General features: G+C 30.8%; 2 protein-coding genes and 1 long non-coding RNA gene across 7 annotated transcripts; 2 read left to right on the forward strand and 1 right to left on the reverse strand.

Annotated features, from left to right (window-relative positions):
- The first annotated feature begins 2,075 nt into the window (after positions 1-2,075).
- LOC105799299 (NADH dehydrogenase [ubiquinone] 1 alpha subcomplex subunit 2) lies at positions 2,076-4,212 on the forward strand. Of its 2 annotated transcripts, XM_012629770.2 has the most exons (4): positions 2,076-2,267; positions 2,350-2,456; positions 3,879-3,962; positions 4,052-4,212. In XM_012629770.2, the coding sequence occupies exons 1-4, from the start codon at positions 2,182-2,184 to the stop codon at positions 4,075-4,077; spliced, it is 303 nt and encodes a 100-aa protein (XP_012485224.1). In that variant the 5' UTR covers positions 2,076-2,181; the 3' UTR covers positions 4,078-4,212. The 2 variants fall into 2 exon arrangements, with proteins under 2 accessions (XP_012485224.1, XP_012485225.1); XM_012629771.2 differs by having other exon boundaries at positions 2,078-2,267; positions 3,879-4,212.
- LOC105799298 (arogenate dehydratase/prephenate dehydratase 2, chloroplastic) lies at positions 3,570-9,208 on the reverse strand. Of its 4 annotated transcripts, XM_012629767.2 has the most exons (12): positions 8,775-9,205; positions 8,495-8,568; positions 8,269-8,361; positions 7,722-7,922; positions 7,417-7,497; positions 7,253-7,348; positions 7,083-7,160; positions 4,984-5,073; positions 4,839-4,903; positions 4,684-4,765; positions 4,566-4,607; positions 3,570-4,167 (listed from the first exon to the last, which is right to left on the reverse strand). In XM_012629767.2, the coding sequence occupies exons 1-12, from the start codon at positions 9,052-9,054 to the stop codon at positions 4,132-4,134; spliced, it is 1,218 nt and encodes a 405-aa protein (XP_012485221.2). In that variant the 5' UTR covers positions 9,055-9,205; the 3' UTR covers positions 3,570-4,131. The 4 variants fall into 4 exon arrangements, 2 of the variants coding, with proteins under 2 accessions (XP_012485221.2, XP_052476836.1); XR_008188742.1 differs by lacking the exons at positions 3,570-4,167; positions 4,566-4,607 and having other exon boundaries at positions 4,703-4,765; positions 4,839-4,931; positions 8,775-9,207; XR_008188741.1 differs by lacking the exons at positions 3,570-4,167; positions 4,566-4,607; positions 4,684-4,765 and adding an exon at positions 6,702-6,920 and having other exon boundaries at positions 4,844-4,903; positions 8,775-9,208.
- Positions 9,209-21,601: 12,393 nt separating this feature from the next.
- Positions 21,602-23,638, forward strand: LOC128032477 (uncharacterized). Its single transcript, XR_008188678.1, has 2 exons — positions 21,602-21,930; positions 23,219-23,638. It is a non-coding gene; the product is annotated as an uncharacterized LOC128032477 (long non-coding RNA).
- Positions 23,639-24,055: the final 417 nt, after the last annotated feature.

Consider the following 24,055-nt stretch of genomic DNA (forward strand, 5'->3'; position numbering starts at 1 on the left):
AAGATTAGTTAGTAAATATCCGCTAAGAACTAGTATCTGTGAACAACCATTCTAGGAAAAAGTGTTAAGTGTTATTTGAAGAGGAAATTCGTAGGAAGTGGGTTTTTTTATAGATATTTTGCTGAGTAGTATCTTGTGTTATGAGAAGGATTAAGATTTACATCGACTAGAAAGATCTAGAATCAGTCAAGGTGTGAAGTAAGAGTGACGTTAAGTATGGAAGTTGACGTATGGGTATATATCCAATAATATGAAAGTACTCACCAAAGGCTTCAAGGTAAAATGTATTAAAACTCATTAAGTTCACATGAACTTACAAGCATTTTGTTAATGTTTCAAGTTTTGCTATAAGAAGAGTTCGCCAAGAGAGACCAAGCTAGGGATGCACCAGAGAAATGGTGAGATGGATATTATGCATACAAAAGACATCTTAATAGAATGACATATAGCTCTCCACGCTAAAAAGAGTTTGTGTTATCAAACTTTTATGTTGTAATGTCTTATAGTATTTTTAAGAGTCTGTTGTATTTTTTTGTTCTTTTTCCTTATACCTTTTGTAATTAAGTAAAATAACAAGAAGTATGTTGCAAAAAGGAAAAAAGAAAAAGATTATTCACAGTTTGTTAAAACTATGCTAAGTGTTTGTATGTTGTAACATCCGATATCCAAACTCGGTGATTCGGGTCGAGTAAATGGTGTTACAAACGGTATAATATATTTGTTCAATTTTGATTCATCAAACTATTAACCGTTTAGATTGCCTACTAATACAAGTTGTATTCTTATATTTTGATCTAACCATATGATGCAACCTAGCAGTAGTTACATTAGATAATTAGTGAGCCAATATTTGATTACATTTTACATTGCGTGCAAAAAACCGTTGAAGACAAATATAAATGATATTAATGTGAATAAAGGAATTTTATTTAAACTAATATGTTTAAAAAATTACAAATATAAATAACAAATAAACTACACTTAAAACACTAGATCCTAACCATGGCTTAATTGATTATTTCATTTTTTTTCTTAAGCGCTTTTCTAACCTATAAGCCTTAATTATAATTCATTTTTAAGAGCTCAAGTGCTCATCTTTTCATGTTTGGATAATGGGTTAAAAACCCTACATTCATGTAGCTAAATATGAAAACCAATTGCAGTTGTACAAACAAAAGTTGAAGCTTCATATGAGAGCTGAAGAATTAGGCCAATTTAAACTTGATGCGTGCCTCAACTTCTTTTCATGATGGTTGGAATGAGAATTGTAATATTTAGCTAAGGATTATTGAGTGAGTTATTGAGTCAATAGCACGATGGCTGAACGAGTCCACCTAGGCGACTCTCCACCCACCTCCGACAAACACTTGTGCTAAAACCAACAACTTCATCCGTCGAGAACCTACTCAACAACCTGGAACTGACATCATCCAAATTCCCAAGGACCAAATCTACCACAGCCCTCCGCCAGAGAAAGCACGTCGCCATGCGCATCTGTCCAAACGGAAGCCTTGTCAGAGTACTTATCGCAGTTGATGTTATTGCTTGTTGACCACCATCCTCGTCGCCGCCATTACTGTTGTTATAGAACCGACATAGCTTTGGTAGAATCCTTAGCTGTCGCTTTCTCGATTTTTCTTCTTGTAGTGAGTCACTAAGTTAACAGCACAAGGTGGAGTGAGTCCACTTGGGTGACTCTCCACCCACCTTGATGAACACTTGAATTTCAAACGAGACTTGAAATATTAATTAAAATATTAATTTTTAGTGAGATTGTTATGGTAATTTGGATAGTAATTTGTATATGTTGTATATTTACGATATATTATTTATCTTTTATATCACATTGATATATAACTTAATAATTATAAAAACATTTAAAATATAAAAAAATCATAAAATTTATAAAATTTTAAAAATTAATATGAAATGTGATGCGAGTAATCATATTTAAAATTTTAAAATTTTAATTAATATTTTTTTAAAAATAATTATTCAATTTTTTTAAAGGTTGATGGATTTATCTTAAAAAATAAAAAATAAAAAATAAAAATGACCAAAGAGTCAAATTTGTGATTATGCGTTTATGAATCATGATTGGATTTGTTTTGTTTCATCTGTAGCACCAGCTTTCCAATCGCGAAACCTAGGTTTTGTGAGATACTAAAGGAAAACAAAAGAATGGCGTGGAGAAGCCAATTATCTCGAAATCTCAAAGAGCTACGAATTCTGTTTTGCCAAACTTCCCCTTCCAGTGCCTCCGCTAGGTTTTGTTTTCCTCAATCTATATCCTTTTCTTGCTGGTTTTCTTTTATTTAATTTCTCTTCCCCCCCCCCCCTTCCTGATAGATCATTCGTGGAGCAAAATTACAAGGATCTCAAGACTTTAAACCCCAAATTTCCGATCCTCATTCGTGAATGCCGTGGGATTGAGCCCCAAATTTGGGCTAGATATGGTATTTTTCTTATATCCATTATCCATCATTTATGAAGTTTGCTTTTTTCATTTTCGAGTTTTGATCTAGGAATTGAAGATCACTGCTTAAAACAACTACTTAGTTCAATATAGTGAGATTCTGGGGAATCTTGGATACGCATATGAACTACGGAATGATTGAAAATTTCGACGGAGTGAATAATGTACTGACCCTTCGAATACAAGAAATTTTGTTCTCGTCTGTTATTATTAAAACATGATAAACTGTTTGGTGGGAATAGATTTCTGTTTATGATGAATTTTGGTCTCTATTCCAAAGTTTAATGTTCATTGGGTGATGTATGACAAATTTAAGATAATCTGTCATAGTGCCTTTAGGTGGGTTTGGAAACTTAGGGATTTGAGGTTTTTAGTTATGGTAGAAAGTAAGATTTCGGGTATGTTTCTTATAGACTGTAGATATGATCACAAAATAGTGGCTGAAAACTAGACCTGAGGTTGTAGTAATTTCCTGTCAGCTGCTGGGTCATGTTAGTTTTGGGTTAATTTGGCTACGTGATTCTAGGTGGAAATGGGTTAAGAATAACATGTAGAATAAGTTTTGTGAAAGAATACATACAATTGATAAGATTTAAGAGTGAATAAGAGAGGAAGTGAAGCGGTCTATGGTTGATTGTATAATATGTTATTGCTTTGTTATATGTTTGGTTAAACTGCATGATATAAAAGATGCTTCATTCTAGATTCTTCACTGTGAATTGTGGTATTTGTGAACTCGAATCTCTTTCTTCTCTTTGTTTTTGATCATTCTTTGATTTTGCATGACATTGCATGCTTGCCTGTTTTTTGGTCTTGGACAGGGGACTTGAAAGTAAATTACTTAATTACTATATATTATTTCTCACCATTAACTCTTTTGTGTTCCAAAATGAGGGGGTTTTGATTTCTTCATGTACCCGAGCCACAAGCCAATGGAGAGTGTTTGTTTAACATATTCTTTTTGGACAATGATTTGTTACTTCTTGCTTTTGTATTTGTTTAGTCCACGCTTGTATTGTTTGGTCTTGTATTTGGTAAAGCCATTTCTTTATTGGCTGTGAGGTATCTGAAATTTTGTTCTCTACACTGATAATACTAGTCAAGGGAAGCATTTAGGTTCACCGTTATTCATTTCCCTAAGGATAGACTTTTGTTTCGTTGTTTACCATGTTTTATTATATGAATGATCATGGGATCTGTGTGGGAAGTCTATCTTCCTTCGCACTTTTTTTATCACAAATTACATTTGTGTCCATGCAAGATCCTTGCTAGCTACCTTAGGTAGTATAATGGGCGACACTGAGCTCATTGTCTTCCCCATGCTTTGTTCTTTGCCTGAACTGTCTGAACATAAATACATTTGTGGTATCAATCTATTGGATCCAATTTGATTTAAATGTAGATATGGGTGTTGAGAGGGGCATTCGCTTGGAAGGTTTGACTGAACCACAGATATTGAAGGCACTAGAAGATCTTGTGAAAGCAGGTGCATCCCTCAAAGCCTAATACATTGCTGGTATTGAATCGAATTATTCGAAATAAGTTGATCTTCTCTGAAAAGTTTTCCCTTTGAAGGTTTTCCTTATATTCAGCTGTCATGATGATAGTGTTGGATGGTTGTTGAAAGTTCAGAAGTTATGTTGTTCCCTTGCCATTTAAGGTTCAAAGTTCAAACACTGCAGAAACTTCCCCTGATTATAGAAATATTAAAATAAATTACCAAAATTTAACATGAAGATAGCTTTTGTGTTTAAAAATCTATATTTTTGTATGTGGTTTAAGACGAGAAATCAATATTAGTAATACCGATAGGAGAAGATAAAGAGAAAAAAAAGTGGTAAATTTTGTCATTATGTTTATTGTTTTTTATATTTTAATTTTATTGAATTGTATAGTTGCTGCAATTATATTGATGATGTTTGACAACCTATATAAAAGCCAATAACCTGTTTGAATTTTATTTCGTATTTATTTTTGTATGAGGTGTATAAAACGGTCGATAATTGTCATAGAATGTATATCATATATTTATCACCACGTGGCTTGGGTGATGGACCTCCTTTATGATGAATAAGATTCTGGCTCATACCATTGGATAGCTACCTAGAACCCGTAAAAATGTGGAAAGCTCCTGTAAATGAAATTATTAGCCTCTATAATGCTGAAAGGTATTGAAATAGATGATCTTGATGTAGAGGGAAGCAAACCTTGAGATGTTTGAGAGCAGTTTGTGTCGTTTGATCAGACATTGACGCTTCAACGTCCGCGTAGAAAAAGTAATTGAAGTATCTACCAACCAAAAATAACATTACCTATTCATCTCACTGAAACTGTATATGTGGATGTCATACAATATACGTACCCATTGCTTTTACTGGTATTCTTTGATGCTAGCAAAGGTTGGTTCTTCAATGGACGACTTTCAATCTGGTTTCAAGCAAACATTGAAGACGTGCTGTCAATTGCAATATGACTAAATATATAATAATGTATATATATATATATACCTTTAAAAGTTTGATTTGATTCGAGATAAAAACAGAAAGTGCATCAGGAAGCGCAGAAGAACCGTCCTTTAATGTGAAAACGATACTTGTCTGTAATTTTTCATCAGGTAATGGCAACTTATTAATAAATATAAATATAAATATAAAGCCTTTTTATTTTTGGTGAATAACAAAGTACACAATAAAAAATTAAACTAACTCCCCTAAGAGGGAATCTTCAAACACTCTTAAGCCTAATCTCCTGTCATGAACCGTCCACTTTTGAAATCTCATTTTACCTTTTTTAATGTTTTGAATGATTCTTTCAAGTGACACTTGATATTATTTTTCACATGGTATTATGACTTTTCAATATATAATTGTTTTAATGTAAAAATAATGTATTTCGAAATATATATTAATAAACATTGAATAACGTATTTCAACATTTAACACAATTATTTATAATGTATTTCAATTAATGCCAAAATAATTGCATTAGAAATTCTGAATAATGCATTTAACACAATTAATGCCCGTCATCTTTTGAAAAAGGTAATATATAAAAGTCTACTAAATGATACTTAATGAGTAAAATTAAAACATGTCATATATTCTTTTTTTTTAAAATATATTTTACTATTTTCACATTCATTTCTTATCACCTCAATCTTAATTATAGAGTTTTTAAACTAAAATGATAGTGTTTCAAATATATTCATGCTATTTTAGTATAATTACTTGATATATAACCTGTGGAGTTTCTAAACTTCATAAGCATGAGTAAAAATGTGACAAGTGTCTCATTTGTTTATATATTAATTTTTTTATTTTTATTATACTTATTGGGCACATGTCAGTGTCACATTTTTGCTATTTTATATATTTTTATTTTGAACTTTTTCAAAAATGTTAAATTGAATAAATCAATAATATTATGGTAAGCTAGTATCAATATATTCCGATATGATTATAAGTTTCATCCTATAAAACTATATTGAAAAGTTGTAAAAAGTTATTTTCAAAAAAAAAAAAAAAGTTATAAAAAGTCAACATATTTGGGTTGGATACACTACAGCAAAGTAGGGACGCAGCAGTGTTTTTAAGTAAAGCGCGGCTAGCGTGAACACACTAGTGGCGATTCTAGCTAAAAACGCTGGAAAAAGGCAATTAATTAAAGCGGGAAATATGATTTCCTGAACAATGGGTTTGGCGCCATAACTATAGGGGCGAAATCTGTGAAACAATTATGGCGTTTCTAGTAAATGTGTCAAACAGAGAATAATTTTTTTTAAAAAAAAAATCCTATGTATTTATACAAAACAATTAGCAACGTTGTAAGTTGCAAAAAGAAATGCCACTATTTGTTCTGTATAAATAAATAATATTTTAAAAAATTATTTTTTTTGTTTTTTTTACATTGATATGGCCGCATTTCTTCCTAAAACGCGTCAATAGGCTATGGTAATGAATTATTATAAAAAGTTTCTAATTACTTAACATTATATAATTAGAGAAAATAATATAAATTTAGAAGAAATTAATATGAATAATAATATTCATTTAAAAATTTTCTTTTATAAAAATGAATAAATGGTAAAGTATATTTAAATTTAAATTATCATTTCAATAAAAAATATTTTATATTAAAATAATAAAGTATATAATTTAAAATAAATTTTATATATTTATATTGTTTCTAAAATATAAATTAGGTTCAAATATATAGCGGCGTTTACCCGAAATCACTGCAAATTGTGTATATCTAATGGCGTTTTCTGGATAAAACACCGTCGTTTTATAAGATCCAAATAATTGGATGACATCGTTTTGATTTTAGCAGCGTTTTTTTGTGTGAAACGCCGTGAACGCTGATCTTTCCCCTCCCAGTCCTCCCCTCGATTCCCTATGTGCAGCGGCCGCTCCATCCGTCCCGTCTCGAGGCTCCATTGAAAACTCTTTTAAAGAAGAATTAACATATTGAAAAGTTTTAAAAAATTAACATATTGGGGTTGGATATAGATCGATTTTGTTTGAAAACCCCTTTTAAGGGCTAATATTAGATGTCCATAATGCAATACGGTATCCAACAATATAATGAACAGCAAATACATGCTGACCTTGAAGGGCGTATCTGTGGCAGGAGTAAGGGGTTCCCTGGCTAGCAACAGAAATCGAGTTACGTTGTTGCTATCGTCCTGCAATAAACATCTAATTAAACAAAGCCAGACTCAGACCATTTTGTGTGTGTGAGACATAGGAAGGTTTTGTGGTGAAAGTGGAAACTGACCTGAACATTTGAGGCAAGAATGTTGAGCCCATAAAGAAGCGCAGCAGATGAACTAGCCAAGGCTCCTGTGTCTCTTAGCTTTTCGGCAGCCACTTTCTATATATACACATGTTTATCATTAAGACCCATCAACTGTAATGTGGCTCATCATTAAGACCCTTTACCTTTGCTGCAACTGCAGTATTAGCCACTGCTTCTCCCTCCAATCCCAACTTCGTCAAGCTCTTCTCACATTGAGCAAGTGCCTCAAATGTCGTATCATTCAAATTCAGGGTTAATATGTAAATTCAATAAGGTAAATAGAACCGATACAAGCATAAGAAATAGCATACTGTTATCCCAGTCAAAAATATCATTTAGGTATCAAATTAATGTATTAATAAAGTACTGTATATAGTTGAGATTAAATTACATATATATTATTAAGCCCTGAATTAAGTAGGTTGAAGTAGGTTTTAATGGATCATACTTGAGGATGGCTAAGAACGGTTTTCAAATCATGAAGGTCAACGCCATTGTTGGCAAGCAAGCAATGGGAAACAGCAAACCGAATTTCACCAATTATATGCAGACTGTGGCGAAGCAACAGGTCGTAGTTTCCATGGATGCTTCCTCCTAATGAATTCTCTATCGGTATTACTGCCCTGTCTGCAACCCGCCTTGCAACTGCCTATAATAAAAAAAGAAGAAGAGTATATGGCATGAATCAACTAGGAGAAATATATCTTATATAAATACCAAGTAATTTTTAACTAAATATGACTTTCTCAAAAATACATATATACCATCTTTAATTTTATTTGTAAAAATAAAATGATGTTACGATGATAATTGTGGTAATGATTTGTAAAAATAAAATTAACAAATTCATAATAATTTTATAACAAAAAAGGAAAAATAGAAATGTAAGGATCTAATAATTAAAACAAATTAAATTATTTGAATATATAGCAACAAACTCTAAAATAAATGACTGGTTATGGATTGTTTTAAGAGGAGTGTAAAGGGTAAGTCACTTGAAAAGTTGAATGGAAATGCTGGCAAGCAATAGTTTCACAATTGGGATACGCTTTCTCTGCAGCTGATTCACTATATGCCCCACGAATTCCCTTGCAAAAATTAACAACCATTAATACATCAATGTGTCATTTCAAGATAAATATATGTGTTTAGTGCATGTCATTTTAATAATTTAAACAAAAAGAAACTTAAATTGATAATTATATAATAATAAATAAACACCTGATGTGCAACACGAAGGCTAGGCTCATTACAACCTCCTGAATCTGAAAATGGCGTTGAAGACAACGAGGGCGCTGTAATGAAAAACAAATTATTACTTGTTTACACATCGGTTAAGTACTTGTTCGTGTGCATATGTCTAAATTACATTTTAATCTAACTTATAAAAATTAATTTTTTTAATAAAAAAAGATAAAATACAATTTAAATTATTTAAATAAACGAAAATGACTATTTTTTAAACAGATTGAGAGAGAGAGGATGTGATAGGCAGCTTTACTTGTTTGCAAAACTTGATATTTAGAGACGGTATCATGAGGCAAATCAGATTGAAGGTGGCAGCGCAGTTGGAAGCCATTCATGTCGGCTACCGGCGCGGCGCAGTTTTTGGTGTTGCCACTCTCAATAGTATTACTAATTCTGGCTTTCTGGTGGAAAGCAAAATCCAAGTTTAAGCTGCGAAGGTGTTTTGAATAAAGATGGGAATGGGGGTTTTTGAAGCTAGTCGTTTGCCGATAATTAGAAAGAACAAAGAGATAGCCGCCGGAGAACAGCGCCATCGTCGAATAGTGGACTGTTAATTAGCGAAAGGAAGGATAGTCTTTGGCTTTACAAACTCCACCGGTGTTGCTCCGCTCCCTGCAGCCTCTTCAGCTTTTTAAAAGAATGAATTGGGAAATTAATGGGTTAATTTCATGCTTAGCCCCTTATGCTATATTAGCTTTCTCTGTTTGGAACCAAATAAAAATTAAAACTGTCATTCAAGTATGGATAGTGGTATCATGAAATTATGATTCCCTTAAAACTTGGCTAGTTAATTACACCAATAGACCTGAGTTTGTGTAGATCTTTTATTACCTATATTTCACTGGGAATAGAATAGGTGTAAACTAGAGGTGCTCATGGGCCGGGCAGCCCGGCCCGGCCCGACGGCCCGTCTTAAATATGGGAGGGTTTGAGTAAAAATATAGGCCCAAAATATGGGCTTGGGCAAAAAAAGAGGCCCGTTTAGAAAACGGGCCGGGCCTCGGGCACCACTTTTTCGGCCCAGTCCTAGCTCGGCCCGGCCCGATATAATAAATATATTTATTTTTTTAATTTTAAAATATTTTTTACATACTTTTTTAATTTTTTTTAATTTTAAAATATTTTAAAATATTTTTTTTAATTTTAAAATATTTTTTAAAATACTTTTTTTTAATTTTAAAATATTTTTAAAATACTTTTTTTAATTTTTTAAAATTTTTAAAATAAAAATGGCCCGGGCCCGGGCTTATAATTTTTTTCCCGGGCCGGGCCTGGGCAAAATCTTAGGCCCATATTTCGGGCCGGGCCGAAATTTTTTATGGGCCCGGCTCGACCCATGAACACCTCTAGTGTAAACTGCTTTTTTGGGTGCAAATCTAACTTATTTATAAAATATAAAATATTAGTTTAGCTTAGGCTTTTTCTCATCTACTAAAAATATAGTCGTGATTTGCCTGTGATAGAGTTTGGAATCTCAATTTATAGGATATAGGTCATTAGAGGAGAGGCATGGTATTACTTGATCTCATTTATAATCTTTCTTGATGTAGCGCTTTCGTTTTATGAATTTGTGCTTCAAACTTGATCTCACTTACAATCTTTCTTGATGAAGCGCTCTCGCTTTATGAATTTAAGCTTCAAGAGGCCTCTTTAGACACTTAGCTCTTCACATAGTTGGGAGACAACATCAACTCGTCTTGGAGACAATATTGACCCGCTGAGAGGTTTGTCAGCAGGGGCGAAACTAGAAAATTTTTTTAGGAGAGCCGAAATTAAATTGTAATTTTTAATAGCCTAAATATTTATAATTTTTAAAGGATTAAATCAAAATCTTATAATTTTTAAGGGGCCAAAAAAATTTTTCATTTTAAGGGGGCCGGGGTGTTGCCAGCTTCCTAGATATGCCACTATTTGTCAGCTCTAGACAAACGACACTTTAAAAATTTCTCTGAAACAAATCAGCCTCATCTCAAAAATATTCTTTATATAAATAAAGAGAAACATAAATAATCATTTATGTCATAATATAAACTATTTTTGTAGCTTTTTAAAAATTTATAATGTATAACATATTTATTTATATTAATTTTATTTTTATTTCTTCCTATATTATAATTTTCTTTCTCTCCATTAGATAAAAGAAATGTTTATAATATTATAATTAGATTAATTTTTTATAAAATGAGTTAATGTACTAGATATCCTCAAACTATGACCTTTATTCTAAATTGGTCCTCAAACTTTAAAATGTTCTAATTACATCCTAAAACTTTCGATGTTATATAATTGGGTCCTTTTATTATTGAAACCGTTAAGTTAACCATTAAACAACACGTAAAATTTTATATGACATAATTTGAAATGAAACTTTTAAATAAAAGTAAAATGTTGTTGCGTATCTTTTAAAATAAAAACTAAAGTCAAAGTAAAACCTAGAAAAGACATAGTGGATGATCATTTATATAAAAGTTTCAAAACCTCAAAATCAAGATTTTTACAACATCCATTTTACAATATTCATTTTTTCTTTATGGATATATTTAAATTATATCACATAAAATTTAGCGTTTCATTTAATGGCTAAATTAACGATTTTAGTAACGGAAGGACCTTATTTATAGAACATCAATACTTTGATGATGTAATTAGAATAATTTAAAGTTTAAGGACCAATTTAAAATGAGGATAATAGTTTGGGGATATTAGGTGTAATTACACTAAAATAGATATTGTGCTTTTTCTACTCCTTTTCTCTTTTTTCTTTCCTTTGTTCTTGATGATAAATAAATAATTATAATTCATTTTATAATTAAAATTAATTTTTAAAATAAATACCTTTTAATTAATTAGATTATAAAAATAAAGTAATTATTTTAATTATTTAAAACTTAATTTTCTTTTTTTCTTTTCACTTTCCTTTTTCATTTTGTACAAATAAATTTGTTCTATAAAAGATTAAATAATTTATCAAATACAAATGTATATTTATAAATAAAAATATTTCCTTTTACCCTTTTCTTAAAAAAAAAAAACTTTCTTTCTAATCGGGCTACCGAACTCTGATCAAATCGGAAACGGGGATTTGATTCCCATTGCCGATTGTACCCTTTGAATGGTTAAAAAGAAAATTTTCAAAATTCCCTAAAGGCTTTGTAACCGAGAGGTTAAGGGTCTGTTTGTTTGGCAGTAAAATATTTTCCGTAAAATGATTTCTGGAAAATATTTTACTTTTCTGTAAAATGATTTACTGGAAAATATTTTCTGGTGTTTGGTAAATCTGTGTAAAATATTTTCTGCTGTTTGGCAGATTTCCTGAAAATATTTTCCGGAAAAGTTGTTTTTACATATATTTTACATATATTAATATATATATTTATTAATATATATTAATAAATTGTTTTTACATATATTGCAATGATTTAATTATAATAATACTCAATTATTAAGCTACAATATTAATCGTTATAAATTGAAAAAACAATAACAAATAAATTATTTGTAATTGTGTTAAAAAACAAGTATTGAATAATTATAAATTGCTTGAAACCACAATGAGTACTAGAAATAATAATATTATCCAAATACATAATTAATGGTACACCACATAGTAACAACATTGTCTAGTGCATAATATTACACCACATATATCCAAATACATAATTAATGGTACACCACATAGTAAGAACATTGTCCAAGTGCATAATATTACACCACATAAATGTATCAATATCTTCAACCCTGAGAAAATTTTTGAAGCCAAATTTTTTTATGCTTCTTATTTTTAACTAAAAAAAGTTTGGCCTCTGATTCATGACTCCCTAGATAATCAAGCATAGAACACAAGAAGTCTTCATCAAATCCTTCTTCCTCCATCGACATCACTTGTTCGTAAAGCTGTGATGTATTATCGGCAGTAAATTTTTCCAAAGCATTAGCAATTTTGCCAAGTTGTTCACCCACAAATTTAATTTGTTCATCAACGAGACTTTCTTGACCACTTTTTCTTTTACGTTTGGATGTGCCAGATGAAGATACATTTGTTCTTACCTCTTGACCTCTTCATTGTTGGGTCTATGTGCATTGAATCTTCATTACCATCATCCAAATCTATGTCAACAAATGTTCTGGCAAAACTCCCTGTTGCCATATCTTTGCCAACAACTACAACCATTTCATCATAATGATCAATGCTTTTATTCAAAAATGGTTCATACTTCTTGTGTGCCTGTTGGATATTATACACAATTAGAATAACAAGAGTGCATACATACATATCAAGCTAATTATAATTGAAAGTACCACTTAAAATGAAAGCATGAAAAATGAAAGCATTGAAAGTACCACTTATAACTGAAACAAACTGAAGCAAATCAGTAATTTGCAAAAAATAAATAGAATTTCAAGATATGCTAATGGTCTCCTACATGCTCTTAAACATGTTCAGCATGTCACCCAGAAGTATGCTATGGGCTGAAACAAGCTCACCGTACATGGGGTTAGACCCTATGTTTTTCTTATATAGTATATATATATTTTGGTTTATCAGTTCTATTTGGAAAAAAAAAATCTGTTCTGTCATTTCAATTTCTAAGGCTAAAAATTGGACTAAGCTTGTCCATAAAGCGGCCTTAGTTAAAGAAGAAAACGCAAAAAAGCTGCTTTTGCTATTGTTGTATGGATAATGCAACCTTGGAACGAAGAAGCTTGTTGTGCCCCTGAATCTGAAAATGTCCACTATTCTCCCTTAAAATCTGAAAAGGGCCACCATAGTCGACTGAAGATGGCTACTTCAAGCCTATATAAGTTTTATTTCTGCCAAAATTTTTTTGTGTTCAGATTTTCTTTGCCATATATAATATACGGGTCGCAATTGCGATACATTTTCTCTACTTGTAAGCCCATTAACCAAGACACTATGAGAAGTTTCATGGTGAAATTAAATTTTGTCTGGTTTAGTTCATTGGTTTTAAATTTTTTTAAAAATTGTAATTATATGTACTATTTAAAAAAATCAGTAAAATAGAAAATTAAATAAAAGTTAAAAATTATCAACTTTTAAGTTTTGAACTAAACAATAAAACTGGTTATGGCAGAGATCTTCTAGTAGTCATTTTAACATTGAATTTTCTAAGGAAATTTGGATTGAACTGAAAGTCTTATTGGTATTTTGATTGGTTTGTTTCTCAAGCATAAACTCTATATATATGAGTTGCTAACAATTTTAATATTCAAGAAATAAAAGATCAAATCTCAAGCATAAAGTCTCTATTTGACATTTTTAAACAAAAACTTAACAGTAAGGATAATCACCTTAATACTTTCTTTTAATCCATTAACTCAATGCTAAAACTAAACCATGGAATAAATTATAATGCAAAGGAATAAAAACATAACAATTTACTCCAGTAAATAAGACCCACGGCATTCAGAACTACAAAAACATCTACATACCCTGAGTTTCTTATGCGTTGCAACTAGAAGGGGAGGAATAAGTGAATACTGAGATCACACAATGGTCTTGTAAGTGCTGAAAAAGTTGGGTGCTCAATAGCCCCTGCAAAATTAGAGGAACATCATTGTACTCGAAACTACTTAAAATTAGAGGAACTGAAATGCTCTTAGTCCACTCCACTCAACATTATTTCTTTTGATGCATTACAAAAGTATCCGTAACATGCTAGTATTTACTAAAACACTCGATAACTTGAGAATTTTAACCATTTCCTTCTTGAAAGAGAGAGCCCATAATATTTTGTAACATATCATAGCAAATGACACAAATGTCGAGTGTATAGTTCTCTAGCCTAACAATAAAACGATGATAGCACTGTAACCAACTCTGAATTTCATCTTTGATAACTACCCTCTACTCCAACTTGTCATATATTGACTAGGTTTTACTCAATTAAGCACCTCGGGATTAATTGCATTTGAAATTCAATTAGCATAACTCAAACATCCATATCATTCATTAGCAGGAGTCTAGGAGGAATTGCAATGGAATACACTATTTGCTAGTATGCTTAACATAAAAGAATCTATTGTCTCCATGAAAAAAAAAGGGATTATTTAACCACTGGTGAAGCTAAAATCTCCACATGGGACGCTACTAATCTGCTACATGCTTATTAAGTACACGATTACTATCCTATATGAAAGCTCAAAAACGCCCAAGCAAGTTAATCGACGACCATGAATGCCTAATAAAATCGACAATGGAAACACAATACAGCAATAGTAAGAATAGTTATGGGGTTTCTAAAATCCACGGTAACGTAAATGATGATAATCATTAACTATCCAAAAAGAAGTGAACATTAGAGTATTAAGCTTAATTCGTTTAAGAAATTCAGCAACCCTAAAATTACACAACAAAACGCGATAAAATAAAGTTAAAATTCCAACTAAGGAATAAACAAATAAAAAATGATAAGAGATAAGAAATGAATCGGGTCAATCGCATCTACTAACTGAAGCTTTGAAGGTAGAAATGTTGAGATTTTTATAGAGAAAATAGCAAGAAAATTAAAAGGGAAAGCTTCACTGCAGTGAAGAATTGGGGGTCGAGTGGTGTAGGGAAGAAGAGGATGAGTTTTCATCCTTCTTCCGATTTTTGGAAAATCCAGCAAAAAACCACCAATTTCATAAAAAACTTGAAGCTTTTGGGTGACTCACCGACAGATCTATGGAGCAGAAAGATGGAGAAAGAAGATTAAGCTGAGAGACAGAGATGGCAAGGCAGAGATGAGGAGAGGCGAAAGCTTTGAGGAATGGAAAATGTCTGCTGCTTAGAAGAGAATGGAAAATGTTTGCTTAGAGAAGAATGGAAAATGTCTTATCAATTTTGAAGCCGTAAGACAATTTCCGGAGGAATGGGCTTGATTTTACCGTGTTTTGGAAAATGGTTTCCTAAAGGAATTTATTTTCCCCCAAACAAACACCGAAAATGGTGTAAAATGTTTTCCGGAAACCATTTTACAGCAAACAAACGCATCCTAAATTTAATCGATTTTCCCACTTCTTTTTAATTAATTTTGATATTAAATAAATTTTGTGTTTCTAAAAAATAAGTAATTTAGTATTTATCAATTTGGAGGGTGAGTATATATTTCTAAAAAATAAGCAATTTAGCATTTATCAATTTCGAGGGTGAGTATATAAAGGCAATTAATCACAATATTATTTTTTTATCAATTTTACATAATTTTGATTGTTATAGTAATAAATTTAACCTCAAATTTATATATTTTGTCTATTTATAAATATTAGAAGTTAAAGTTTTTACATGTATTCGTTTGAATTTTATAGATTTTTTAAAATTTATACTTTTTTAGATAATTTTTAGAATTAAGGCCAAATTGATAGAATATGTAAATATTAAGGACTTAATTTGTTATTATACTAATCAAAATTATGTACAACTTATGGAAATAATTAATTGTCCTTAGTTGTCAACTTTTTAAAAATGATAGGAATTAAATTACTTTATTTTTATTTGTAAAGAATCAATTTACTTAATATCGAAATTAAGAAAATTTGGAAAGGTGCTTTTACCAATTTAATCATTCATTGCAGCATGTATAAATGAGTTGAGATAAAACAAAAGTTACAAAATTAAGAAAAAAATAAAATAAATATTTTTCCTTTTCTTTACAAGGGATAGTAGTAGGAGATTATTTAGTGATTGATCTGCAAATTGATGATGTTAACTAAAAATTTAAACAAAAGTTCTTTTCATGCCTATTACTATCCTCTTCCTCTCATGCCTAACCCTAAGCTCATACCTAAAATTACCACAAGTGAAATTTAATTATTTGCAAAATAAGTCAAACCCCTTTTTATCTTTCTAGACATGATTTAGCCCCAAATGAAAATTAGTAGGAAAAAATAAATTTGATTAGTTATACAGAAGAAATATAAAAAAGTTGGCTAATATTAAACTAATGGATTAAAGTGCAAATACAAGGAATTTTGAAGGGCTTAACAAGTAAATAAATCCTAGCTACAATAATAATTAACTTAACTTGTAACACTCCTCCCGACGTAGTCTTAATTTAAGGTTTGTGTGGGCAGATAGTTTGCTAAGATCAAGCTAAGGAAAGGTCGAGTTGTGTTCTATTTGCTAGTGTTGTATTTGTATTGTTTGTGGCGTCATGATTGGTGAACTGTTTGATTAATCTGGTAAGTTTGTGATGATTTTGGTTGAAAGGTTCACCTTTGGCGAAGTATAGGTTTGTGGCCTTTATGTCCTGGCATGGTTGTTGGGAGGAATCTATCAATTAATGTTTTCTCTTGTTAAGTTTTGTGAGATAGATCCTTCTGTTTATATTCGCCAGTAGAGAATTGTAAGATTGTGGACTTGATAGTTTTTGTTGAGCACATGTGTTTACTGTTCATTTTTACTTGAGTTTTTACTAAGATCTAGTTAGAAATTAGCTAGATTTTGATGATTATTTTATTGTGTGATATGCTAAGAATGATTATGTTGGCCATAATAAATAGAGTATGAGTTAGCTTTGCATGTTAACCACGTGTTAGTTCTGGGAGAGAGAGAGAGAGCTGCGAGCTATAAATATCGGTTGGACTCTTGTTTTGAGGGTTCTTCTTCTCTTTTCTCTTGCTCTGTTGTACTCTGGTATCCTACTTAAGAAGAGTTTTACGTTAGAGAGGAATCAGCAAGTGATCGAATAGTAAAAAAGGGTTGAGTGTGTAACAATAGAGATAGTGTAGCAAACATGGAAGAGTTTTTGGGAACTTTAATTTGGTGTGTAGCGGACAGGCGTAGGAAGTTTTCTAGAAAATCTGCCTTTCATTTCCTGAAATATTGCATTGGCATAACCATGCATGCACAGTTTTGCCATTCGAGTTTGATGAATTCTCTGCGACATTTTGATCTATTTATTATGCTATTTGTGACTCTATTTGAGTTTAGTTATACACTGAGCTTGTTAGCTCACCCAATTTTTTTGAATTTTCAGGTAATCAATAGAATTATGATTGGGCAGTGTTTGGGAACTCGGATTGGTCTCTCACATAAAATGGTTTGATATGTTAATATTCAAATTTTCTGGACTTTTGGTTTTGGTCTAATTTTCAAATTTAGTTTTGGGTTTGATTTTTGCTATTCAATTAAAGATTTCTGCATTATTTTTAGTTAATTAAAAATAAATGTTTGGTTTTCAAAAATTAAACAAGTTGAGGATTTTCCGTTTCAAATTTGAAATGAGTTTTACGAAGATTAATAACAAATGTTTCAGAATGTGCTCAATTAGCAAATTATATGTTTTCATTTATCGAGGTCACGGTTTTCAAATTATCAACTTTGAAATTTCCACTACAAATTTTTATTTAGAATTACGAGTTTTTCGAAGCAAGTGACTTAAGCGCTATGATTTCATAAAATTGGGTTTTTAAGTTAGCAATTGATAAATTCACATAAACATTTTAAGAACGACAAATTTTCCTATCAAGGAATTGTGGCAAGTTTTATATGACCTTGATTTTCATTTTCATAACGAGTCACATTCTAGAAAGTAAAGATTTCAACGTATTTTTGTAACCTTCTAGATTTGGCCATAATGGCTAGGTTGGATTTGGAGTGTTACAATTAGTTTATTCCAAATTAGGGTAAGGTTTTTAGGCCATTATGTTACTTAAGGTACCATTACCCCAATAGAAAGATTACTAGAATTTGCAAACTATGTAAAGCCTTATATGAACGGCTCAAAAAGAATCCAAAACCTTGGACAAATATTCACACCAATATAGTTACTCAAATAAAAAACAAATCACAGAGCTCCTCCCTTGTTTACGTTTAAGTGATGCAGTCGTCTTTAAGATGGTAGAAACAAATGTTTCTAAAATAAGGTATGGTGGAATCTTTGAACGAGTCAAGGGAGGAAAAGAAAAGATAGTCCAATTTACTTTTAGGCACTAGACTCCAACTAAGTAGAATTACAATAAAATTGAAAAGGAAATTTTATCGATCGTTTTATGCATTACAAAATTTCAAATTGATTTGTTAAATCAAAATTTTCTTTGATGAAATGATTGTAAATCTGTAAAAGAAGTAAAAAAATGTTCATAATATGCTAAATCAAACAAATATTTTACTCACAAAGAAGTTTTACAAAATGATTTGATAAATCAAACATATTTTTGCTATATGACAAGCAATTTTAAGTATTTTTGAATTTGAAATTGAATATATTAAAGGATTAGCTAATTCCTTACCTGATTTTCTCACTAGAGAATTTATCCAACAAATGCACCCCCTAAAACTCAAAGAAAAATAAAAAGGAAAAAAAATAGAAGATATGACATCCTCTAAACCAAAAATAGCATCAAAACCAATCAAATCCTATTACAAAATATGCCTTCAAAGAAGAAGAATATTAGGACTCATCCTCTCCAGAAACATCAAAAAAGTTCATCACTAAAAATTACACAAAATCCTTATAAAAAAATTAGTTCTCAAATCAAAAAAATAGATTTAACCTCTTTTTCAATCATCGAAAGTGGCACTTGCCATTACTAGACTAAATTAAAAACCACTCTCAAGCATATTGTTGCAAAGGTGACCAACATTTTGAAAAAATCGAGAGATTGTTTTACATAAACCTAAATCGTTCACAAAATTTTAGAAGAAACATCTCTTCAAGAAGATTACCCAAAAGATGAATTTTCTAGAGGTTTTGAACATTCATAATAGAATATAAATTTTATAGAAAACCCAAAATACTATGAAACCATACTAATCCAAATCAGATTAGTATTGTTTATATATTACACATATCCAAAAGATCGCAATTTTGTTACTCATTCAATAGCCCAAATTATCAAAATCATTTTGCCAAGAGACTACGACAAAGATGCAAATACCTTCAAAATAATTCCTTACCAAATTCACCACCGAAACAAACCATCACTCATTTTTTACATATTGGAACTACAAAGTAATTTAGTACAATACATTTCTCATCAAGTACAATACCTTTCTCATCAACAACCAACATATGGGGCACTCACGACTCATATAATTCAAATGTGAAATACATTACAAATTCCCCAACTGGTTTTAGAAATAATAGAACTGGTGATGCATGCATAGATGGGTTGAAATTTATTAAACTAAAGTCACCAAAGCTTTTAATATTCAACTCTAGAAGATCAATCAACTTACAATGGAGTTTTGGATGGGATCTAGGCATTTCTATATTGATATGTCTTCCAACCAATGAAATATTTGCCTTTAAGCTTCAAAATGCACTTTGAATCACCTTATTTTGACTTCAGGAGCTCAAGATATGATTGTTTTAGTGAATACCACACAAACATAATTTTTTTGGATGTGGTTACTTTGAAAATGACGAGCTTTCAAATTTGCGTAAGCTTTTAAATCTTATTGGACTCAATTTTAAGGCTTAATTTTGATTATGTATAATCCCAATAATGTATTTATTAAGTCTTATATTTTAGGGATTATTTATTACTAATTTTTTAGTATTTTAAATTAATTTAGCATAAAAAGTAAAATTATTACTAGGTCAATTAATTGGAGGCAAAGGAAGGATTTTTTTCCCTTGTTTTGCACGTAGTTTAGGTCTATATATATATGAAATTATGTTTCTATAGTCATCATCATATATATATATATATATATTGTATCTTTGATTATTTTGGTTAATAAGTTTTCTCCAATGGGGCCTTTTTTACAAGATTGGTTTCTTGTTATTTTCTTGATAGACTTTTACTTCAATTCTTCAAGAATTATTGAAGAGGTTCATCATAACTTCAACTTGCATGATTCTTGTCAGTTGGGAGGGTTGATTAAAAGTCATTATAGTTTTTTGTTGGTTCAAGTTCATCAAAGGAGGTTAGGCTACTTTCGGTTTTATCTATTCGTTCTTCCATCTTTGTTTATTTTATTTACTTCTTTCACTCTAGAAATTATTGATTGATTTTAATTTATTTGATTAAATTTTTATATTTCTTAAAGGTTTTAAAGTCCTTGTTGTACTGGCTTTCTTCTTTTCGAAGAAAGCTTGTATTCCATTTGATTTACTCGAATTGATTGTTCAGGCTTCAAATTTCAATCTTGGGCTTTCGCACCAATTGGTATAGATGGATCTTCTTCATTTGACATTTACTAGAAAAATCCAAAGATTATGGCCAAAAATTTTTGGCAAATTCCAACTTGAACCAAATAAAAAAGTATATCTATAAAACAATTCATTTCTTCTCTAAGTTACGTATCACATGGATTGTATCTTAGAGTTATGGTTATAAACATGACCAATAAATGGGGATACCAACGTTAATTCAAAATTTCAAAACAAAGTGGTAGGACAAATTCAACGACAAGAAGTATAAATCTTAATACTTGGATGAAATTTTAACAAAAATCTAAGATTATGCAAGTTTGGTGCCCTAGACCAAAATACTGCCTCCAAGAAAAATGTACTACCAATGCATTGTTAGCCCAATCCATGACCAAAAAGAATACTAGAAACTTATGGCTAAAATGCTCAACTCAATGGACTTTGATTCAAAAGATGAAAGGCCATCAACATCATTAATCAAAATGGTGGATCTTGCAAATGACACTACAATTGTCATAATCACTAAAACCAATAACAATTTATCTAAAAAAAGAAGTTTGGAAACAAGAATCAACAAAAATTCTACTAAAGATGCTAAAGTAGTATGTTTCAGGGAATAAATTCCTTTTCAAAATTGTAATGGTGTGTGTTAGGGAATAGATTCCCCAACAAGAAAATATTCTTCACATTTGTAATAGTTGTGTATAGGAATAAAATCCCTTTCAACTTTGTAATATTGCATGTGTGTCTAAGAATAAATTTCTCTTCCCAATTTGCAATTATGTGTGCATATGTGTGTGAGGGGATAGATTCCCCAACAAAAAGATGTTTTTCACATTTGTAATAGTTGTGTCATAGAATAAATTCCTTTTCAAATTTGTAATAATGTGTACTATGGAATATATTCTCAAATAATTTCATTGCACGAGAGGCAAGAGCCCTTTATAAAAGGGCATGACTCATTTTTTCCACCACCCTCTTAAGCAAATTTCTCAACACTTATATGAAATTTTCAACAAAAACCAAATTGTGCAAGTTTGTTGCCTCCAACCAAACTATTGCAAAATTTCTCCAAGCAAAATCCACTTCCAACACATTGTTACCCCAAGCCTTGACCAAAAAGGAATACCTTTTGTTTATGGTTGAAATGCTCAATTCAATGGACTCTGAATCAGAAGACGAAAAGTAAAAAACATCATGAATCAAAACGGTCAATCTTGCAGATGAAACTACAACGACGACATTCACTAAAACTTAGAAGAAGTTATCTACAAAAAGAAGTCTGGAAACACGAATCAACAAACACCGGTACAAGCTCTATAAAATATTCCAAAGTAGTATGTGTCAATGAATAAATTCTCTTTCAAATTTGTTATAGTGTGTGTTAGGGAATAAATTCTCCTTCAAATTTTTCAATAGTGTATGCGTTGGGAAATAGATTCCCAAACAAGAATATTTTTTTTCTCATTTGTAATAGTTGTGTTAAGGAATAAATTCCCTTTCAAATTAGTAATAGTGTTAAGGAATAGATTCTCTAATAGAAAAAGATTCAAATGTATAATAATGTGTACCAAGGAATAGATTCCCGAATAATCTCATTGTAAAAGAGGCAAGAGCCCTCTATAAAAGGCTTTGAATTGGTAATGGTTGAGACATGCTTTCTATGACCGAGTCAAAGCCTTTTACAAATACCTCTTGCCTATTTTACAATGACATTATTTGGGAATTTATTCCCTGATACATATTATTACAAAATTGATATATTTTTTCTATTAAGAGATCTATTCCCTGACACTATTACAAATTTGAAAGGAAATTTATACCCTAAGACAACTATAATAATGTGAAAAATATTTTCTTGTTGGGAAACTATTCCCTGACACACTATTGCAAATTTGGAAGAGAATTTATACCCTAACACACACTATTAAAAATTTGAAAGGGAATTTATTCCTTGACACACTACTTTGGAATCTTTCGTAGATTTTCTACTAATGCATGTTGATTTGTGTTTCTAAACTTCTTGTTTATATCTTAGATCACTTCTTGGTTTTAGTGATTGTTAACATTGTAGTGCCATATGCAAGATCCACCATTTTGATTGAAGTTGTTGATGACTTTTTGTTGTCTGAATCCAAGTCCATTGAGCTGAGCATTTCAACCATAAGATTCTGGTTTTTTTTTTGTCTTGGCTTGGGCTAATAATGCACTGGTAGAATATTGCGCTTGGAGAATTTTTGTAGTAGTTTGGTTCAAGCAACGAACTTGCACAATCTTGTATTTAAAAAAAAGTAACCTAACTATTGGGAATTATACTTCTCGTCATTGAATTTGTCCCACCATTTTGTTCTAAAATTTCGAACTAACATTACGATACCATAGTATTAGTTTGAGTCATAACTATAATGCCAAGATACAATCCATGATATGCATAAATTGGAGAAAAAATGAATTTGTTTTGTAGATTTTTTTGTTTAATCTAGTTTTGGTTGGAATTTGATACTGTGCCAAATCGACATATTTATGTGCTTTATTTTGATAAAATTTTAGGTACGATGTTACTAATTTTGGTGTTTTTTGCCTAATTTTTATGTAGGTACAGTACAAGCCCAAAATCTCGACAAAAAAGTGAAGATAGTGGGTTGCATGAAGATTTGGGCATAGGCACAAGAAATTGACGTACAAAGGCTTTTTAGACTTTGGGATTATTTTCTATTTTTATTTGTAAAAAATATATTTTTAGGAGTTCAATTAAGATTGAATTTTATCATTTATCTTTTATTTAGATAGATAAATATTTTATCTTAACGAGTGTTTAGGAGTAAAACTAGGCATTTGTTTTCAGCTGAAAAAGAGGAGGTTTGAGGTTGTACCTCAATCACTATAATTGACTTATTGATGGGTGAGAAGATACTTATAATTAGTGATCAATTGTGAAACTGAGTCTATCATTACATCGGAGGTCGGAGCTTTTATTAATTGATTTTATTCTACTTATTTTTAAAATTACTATTTATTTCTTGATTTACTATCATTTCAATTTTATTTCTTTAATTTAATTATTCTTTAATCCCCCTTTCTTAATTTTACATAGGACTGCAAATATTTTGGGTATAGTAAAGCTCTTTGATTGTGAGAAACTCGAACTCAGTCAAACCAATCCCTGTGGGGTTGACCTTACCCCCTATATTGTGAATTTTTATTCTTTTTCAATGTAGAATTATATTTTTGGTGGATTCAATACTTATCAAATTTTGGTGTTGCTATTGGGTATTGGTACTTACTAATTTTTTTTTCTCTTTATGACCAAATCTAAAAATTTGGGCACGCTTGAGTATGATCCAAAAATCAAGAAGACCAATATGCCTTGAGAAGAGAGGCAAAGTTGAAAAATAAACAGATTATTGAACCGCCTCCCACTCTGTCGACTCAA

Source organism: Gossypium raimondii, chromosome 9 (genome assembly GCF_025698545.1).
Source record: "Gossypium raimondii isolate GPD5lz chromosome 9, ASM2569854v1, whole genome shotgun sequence".
Classification (NCBI taxonomy): Eukaryota; Viridiplantae; Streptophyta; class Magnoliopsida; order Malvales; family Malvaceae; genus Gossypium; species Gossypium raimondii.

Coding starts and splice junctions, on each gene's coding strand:
- LOC105799298 (XM_012629767.2), bottom strand. CDS start 9,054: ATGGCGCTGTTCTCCGGCGGCTATCTCTTTGTTCTTTCTAATTATCGG. Junction 8,362..8,494: donor GCCTTCGTGTTGCACATCAG/GTGTTTATTTAT, acceptor AATTTTTGCAAG/GGAATTCGTGGGGCATATAG. Junction 4,904..4,983: donor ATCAAATCAAACTTTTAAAG/GTATATATATAT, acceptor GCTTGAAACCAG/ATTGAAAGTCGTCCATTGAA.
- LOC105799299 (XM_012629770.2), top strand. CDS start 2,182: ATGGCGTGGAGAAGCCAATTATCTCGAAATCTCAAAGAGCTACGAATT. Junction 2,457..3,878: donor CCAAATTTGGGCTAGATATG/GTATTTTTCTTA, acceptor ATTTAAATGTAG/ATATGGGTGTTGAGAGGGGC. Junction 3,963..4,051: donor AGAAGATCTTGTGAAAGCAG/GTGCATCCCTCA, acceptor TTCCCTTTGAAG/GTTTTCCTTATATTCAGCTG.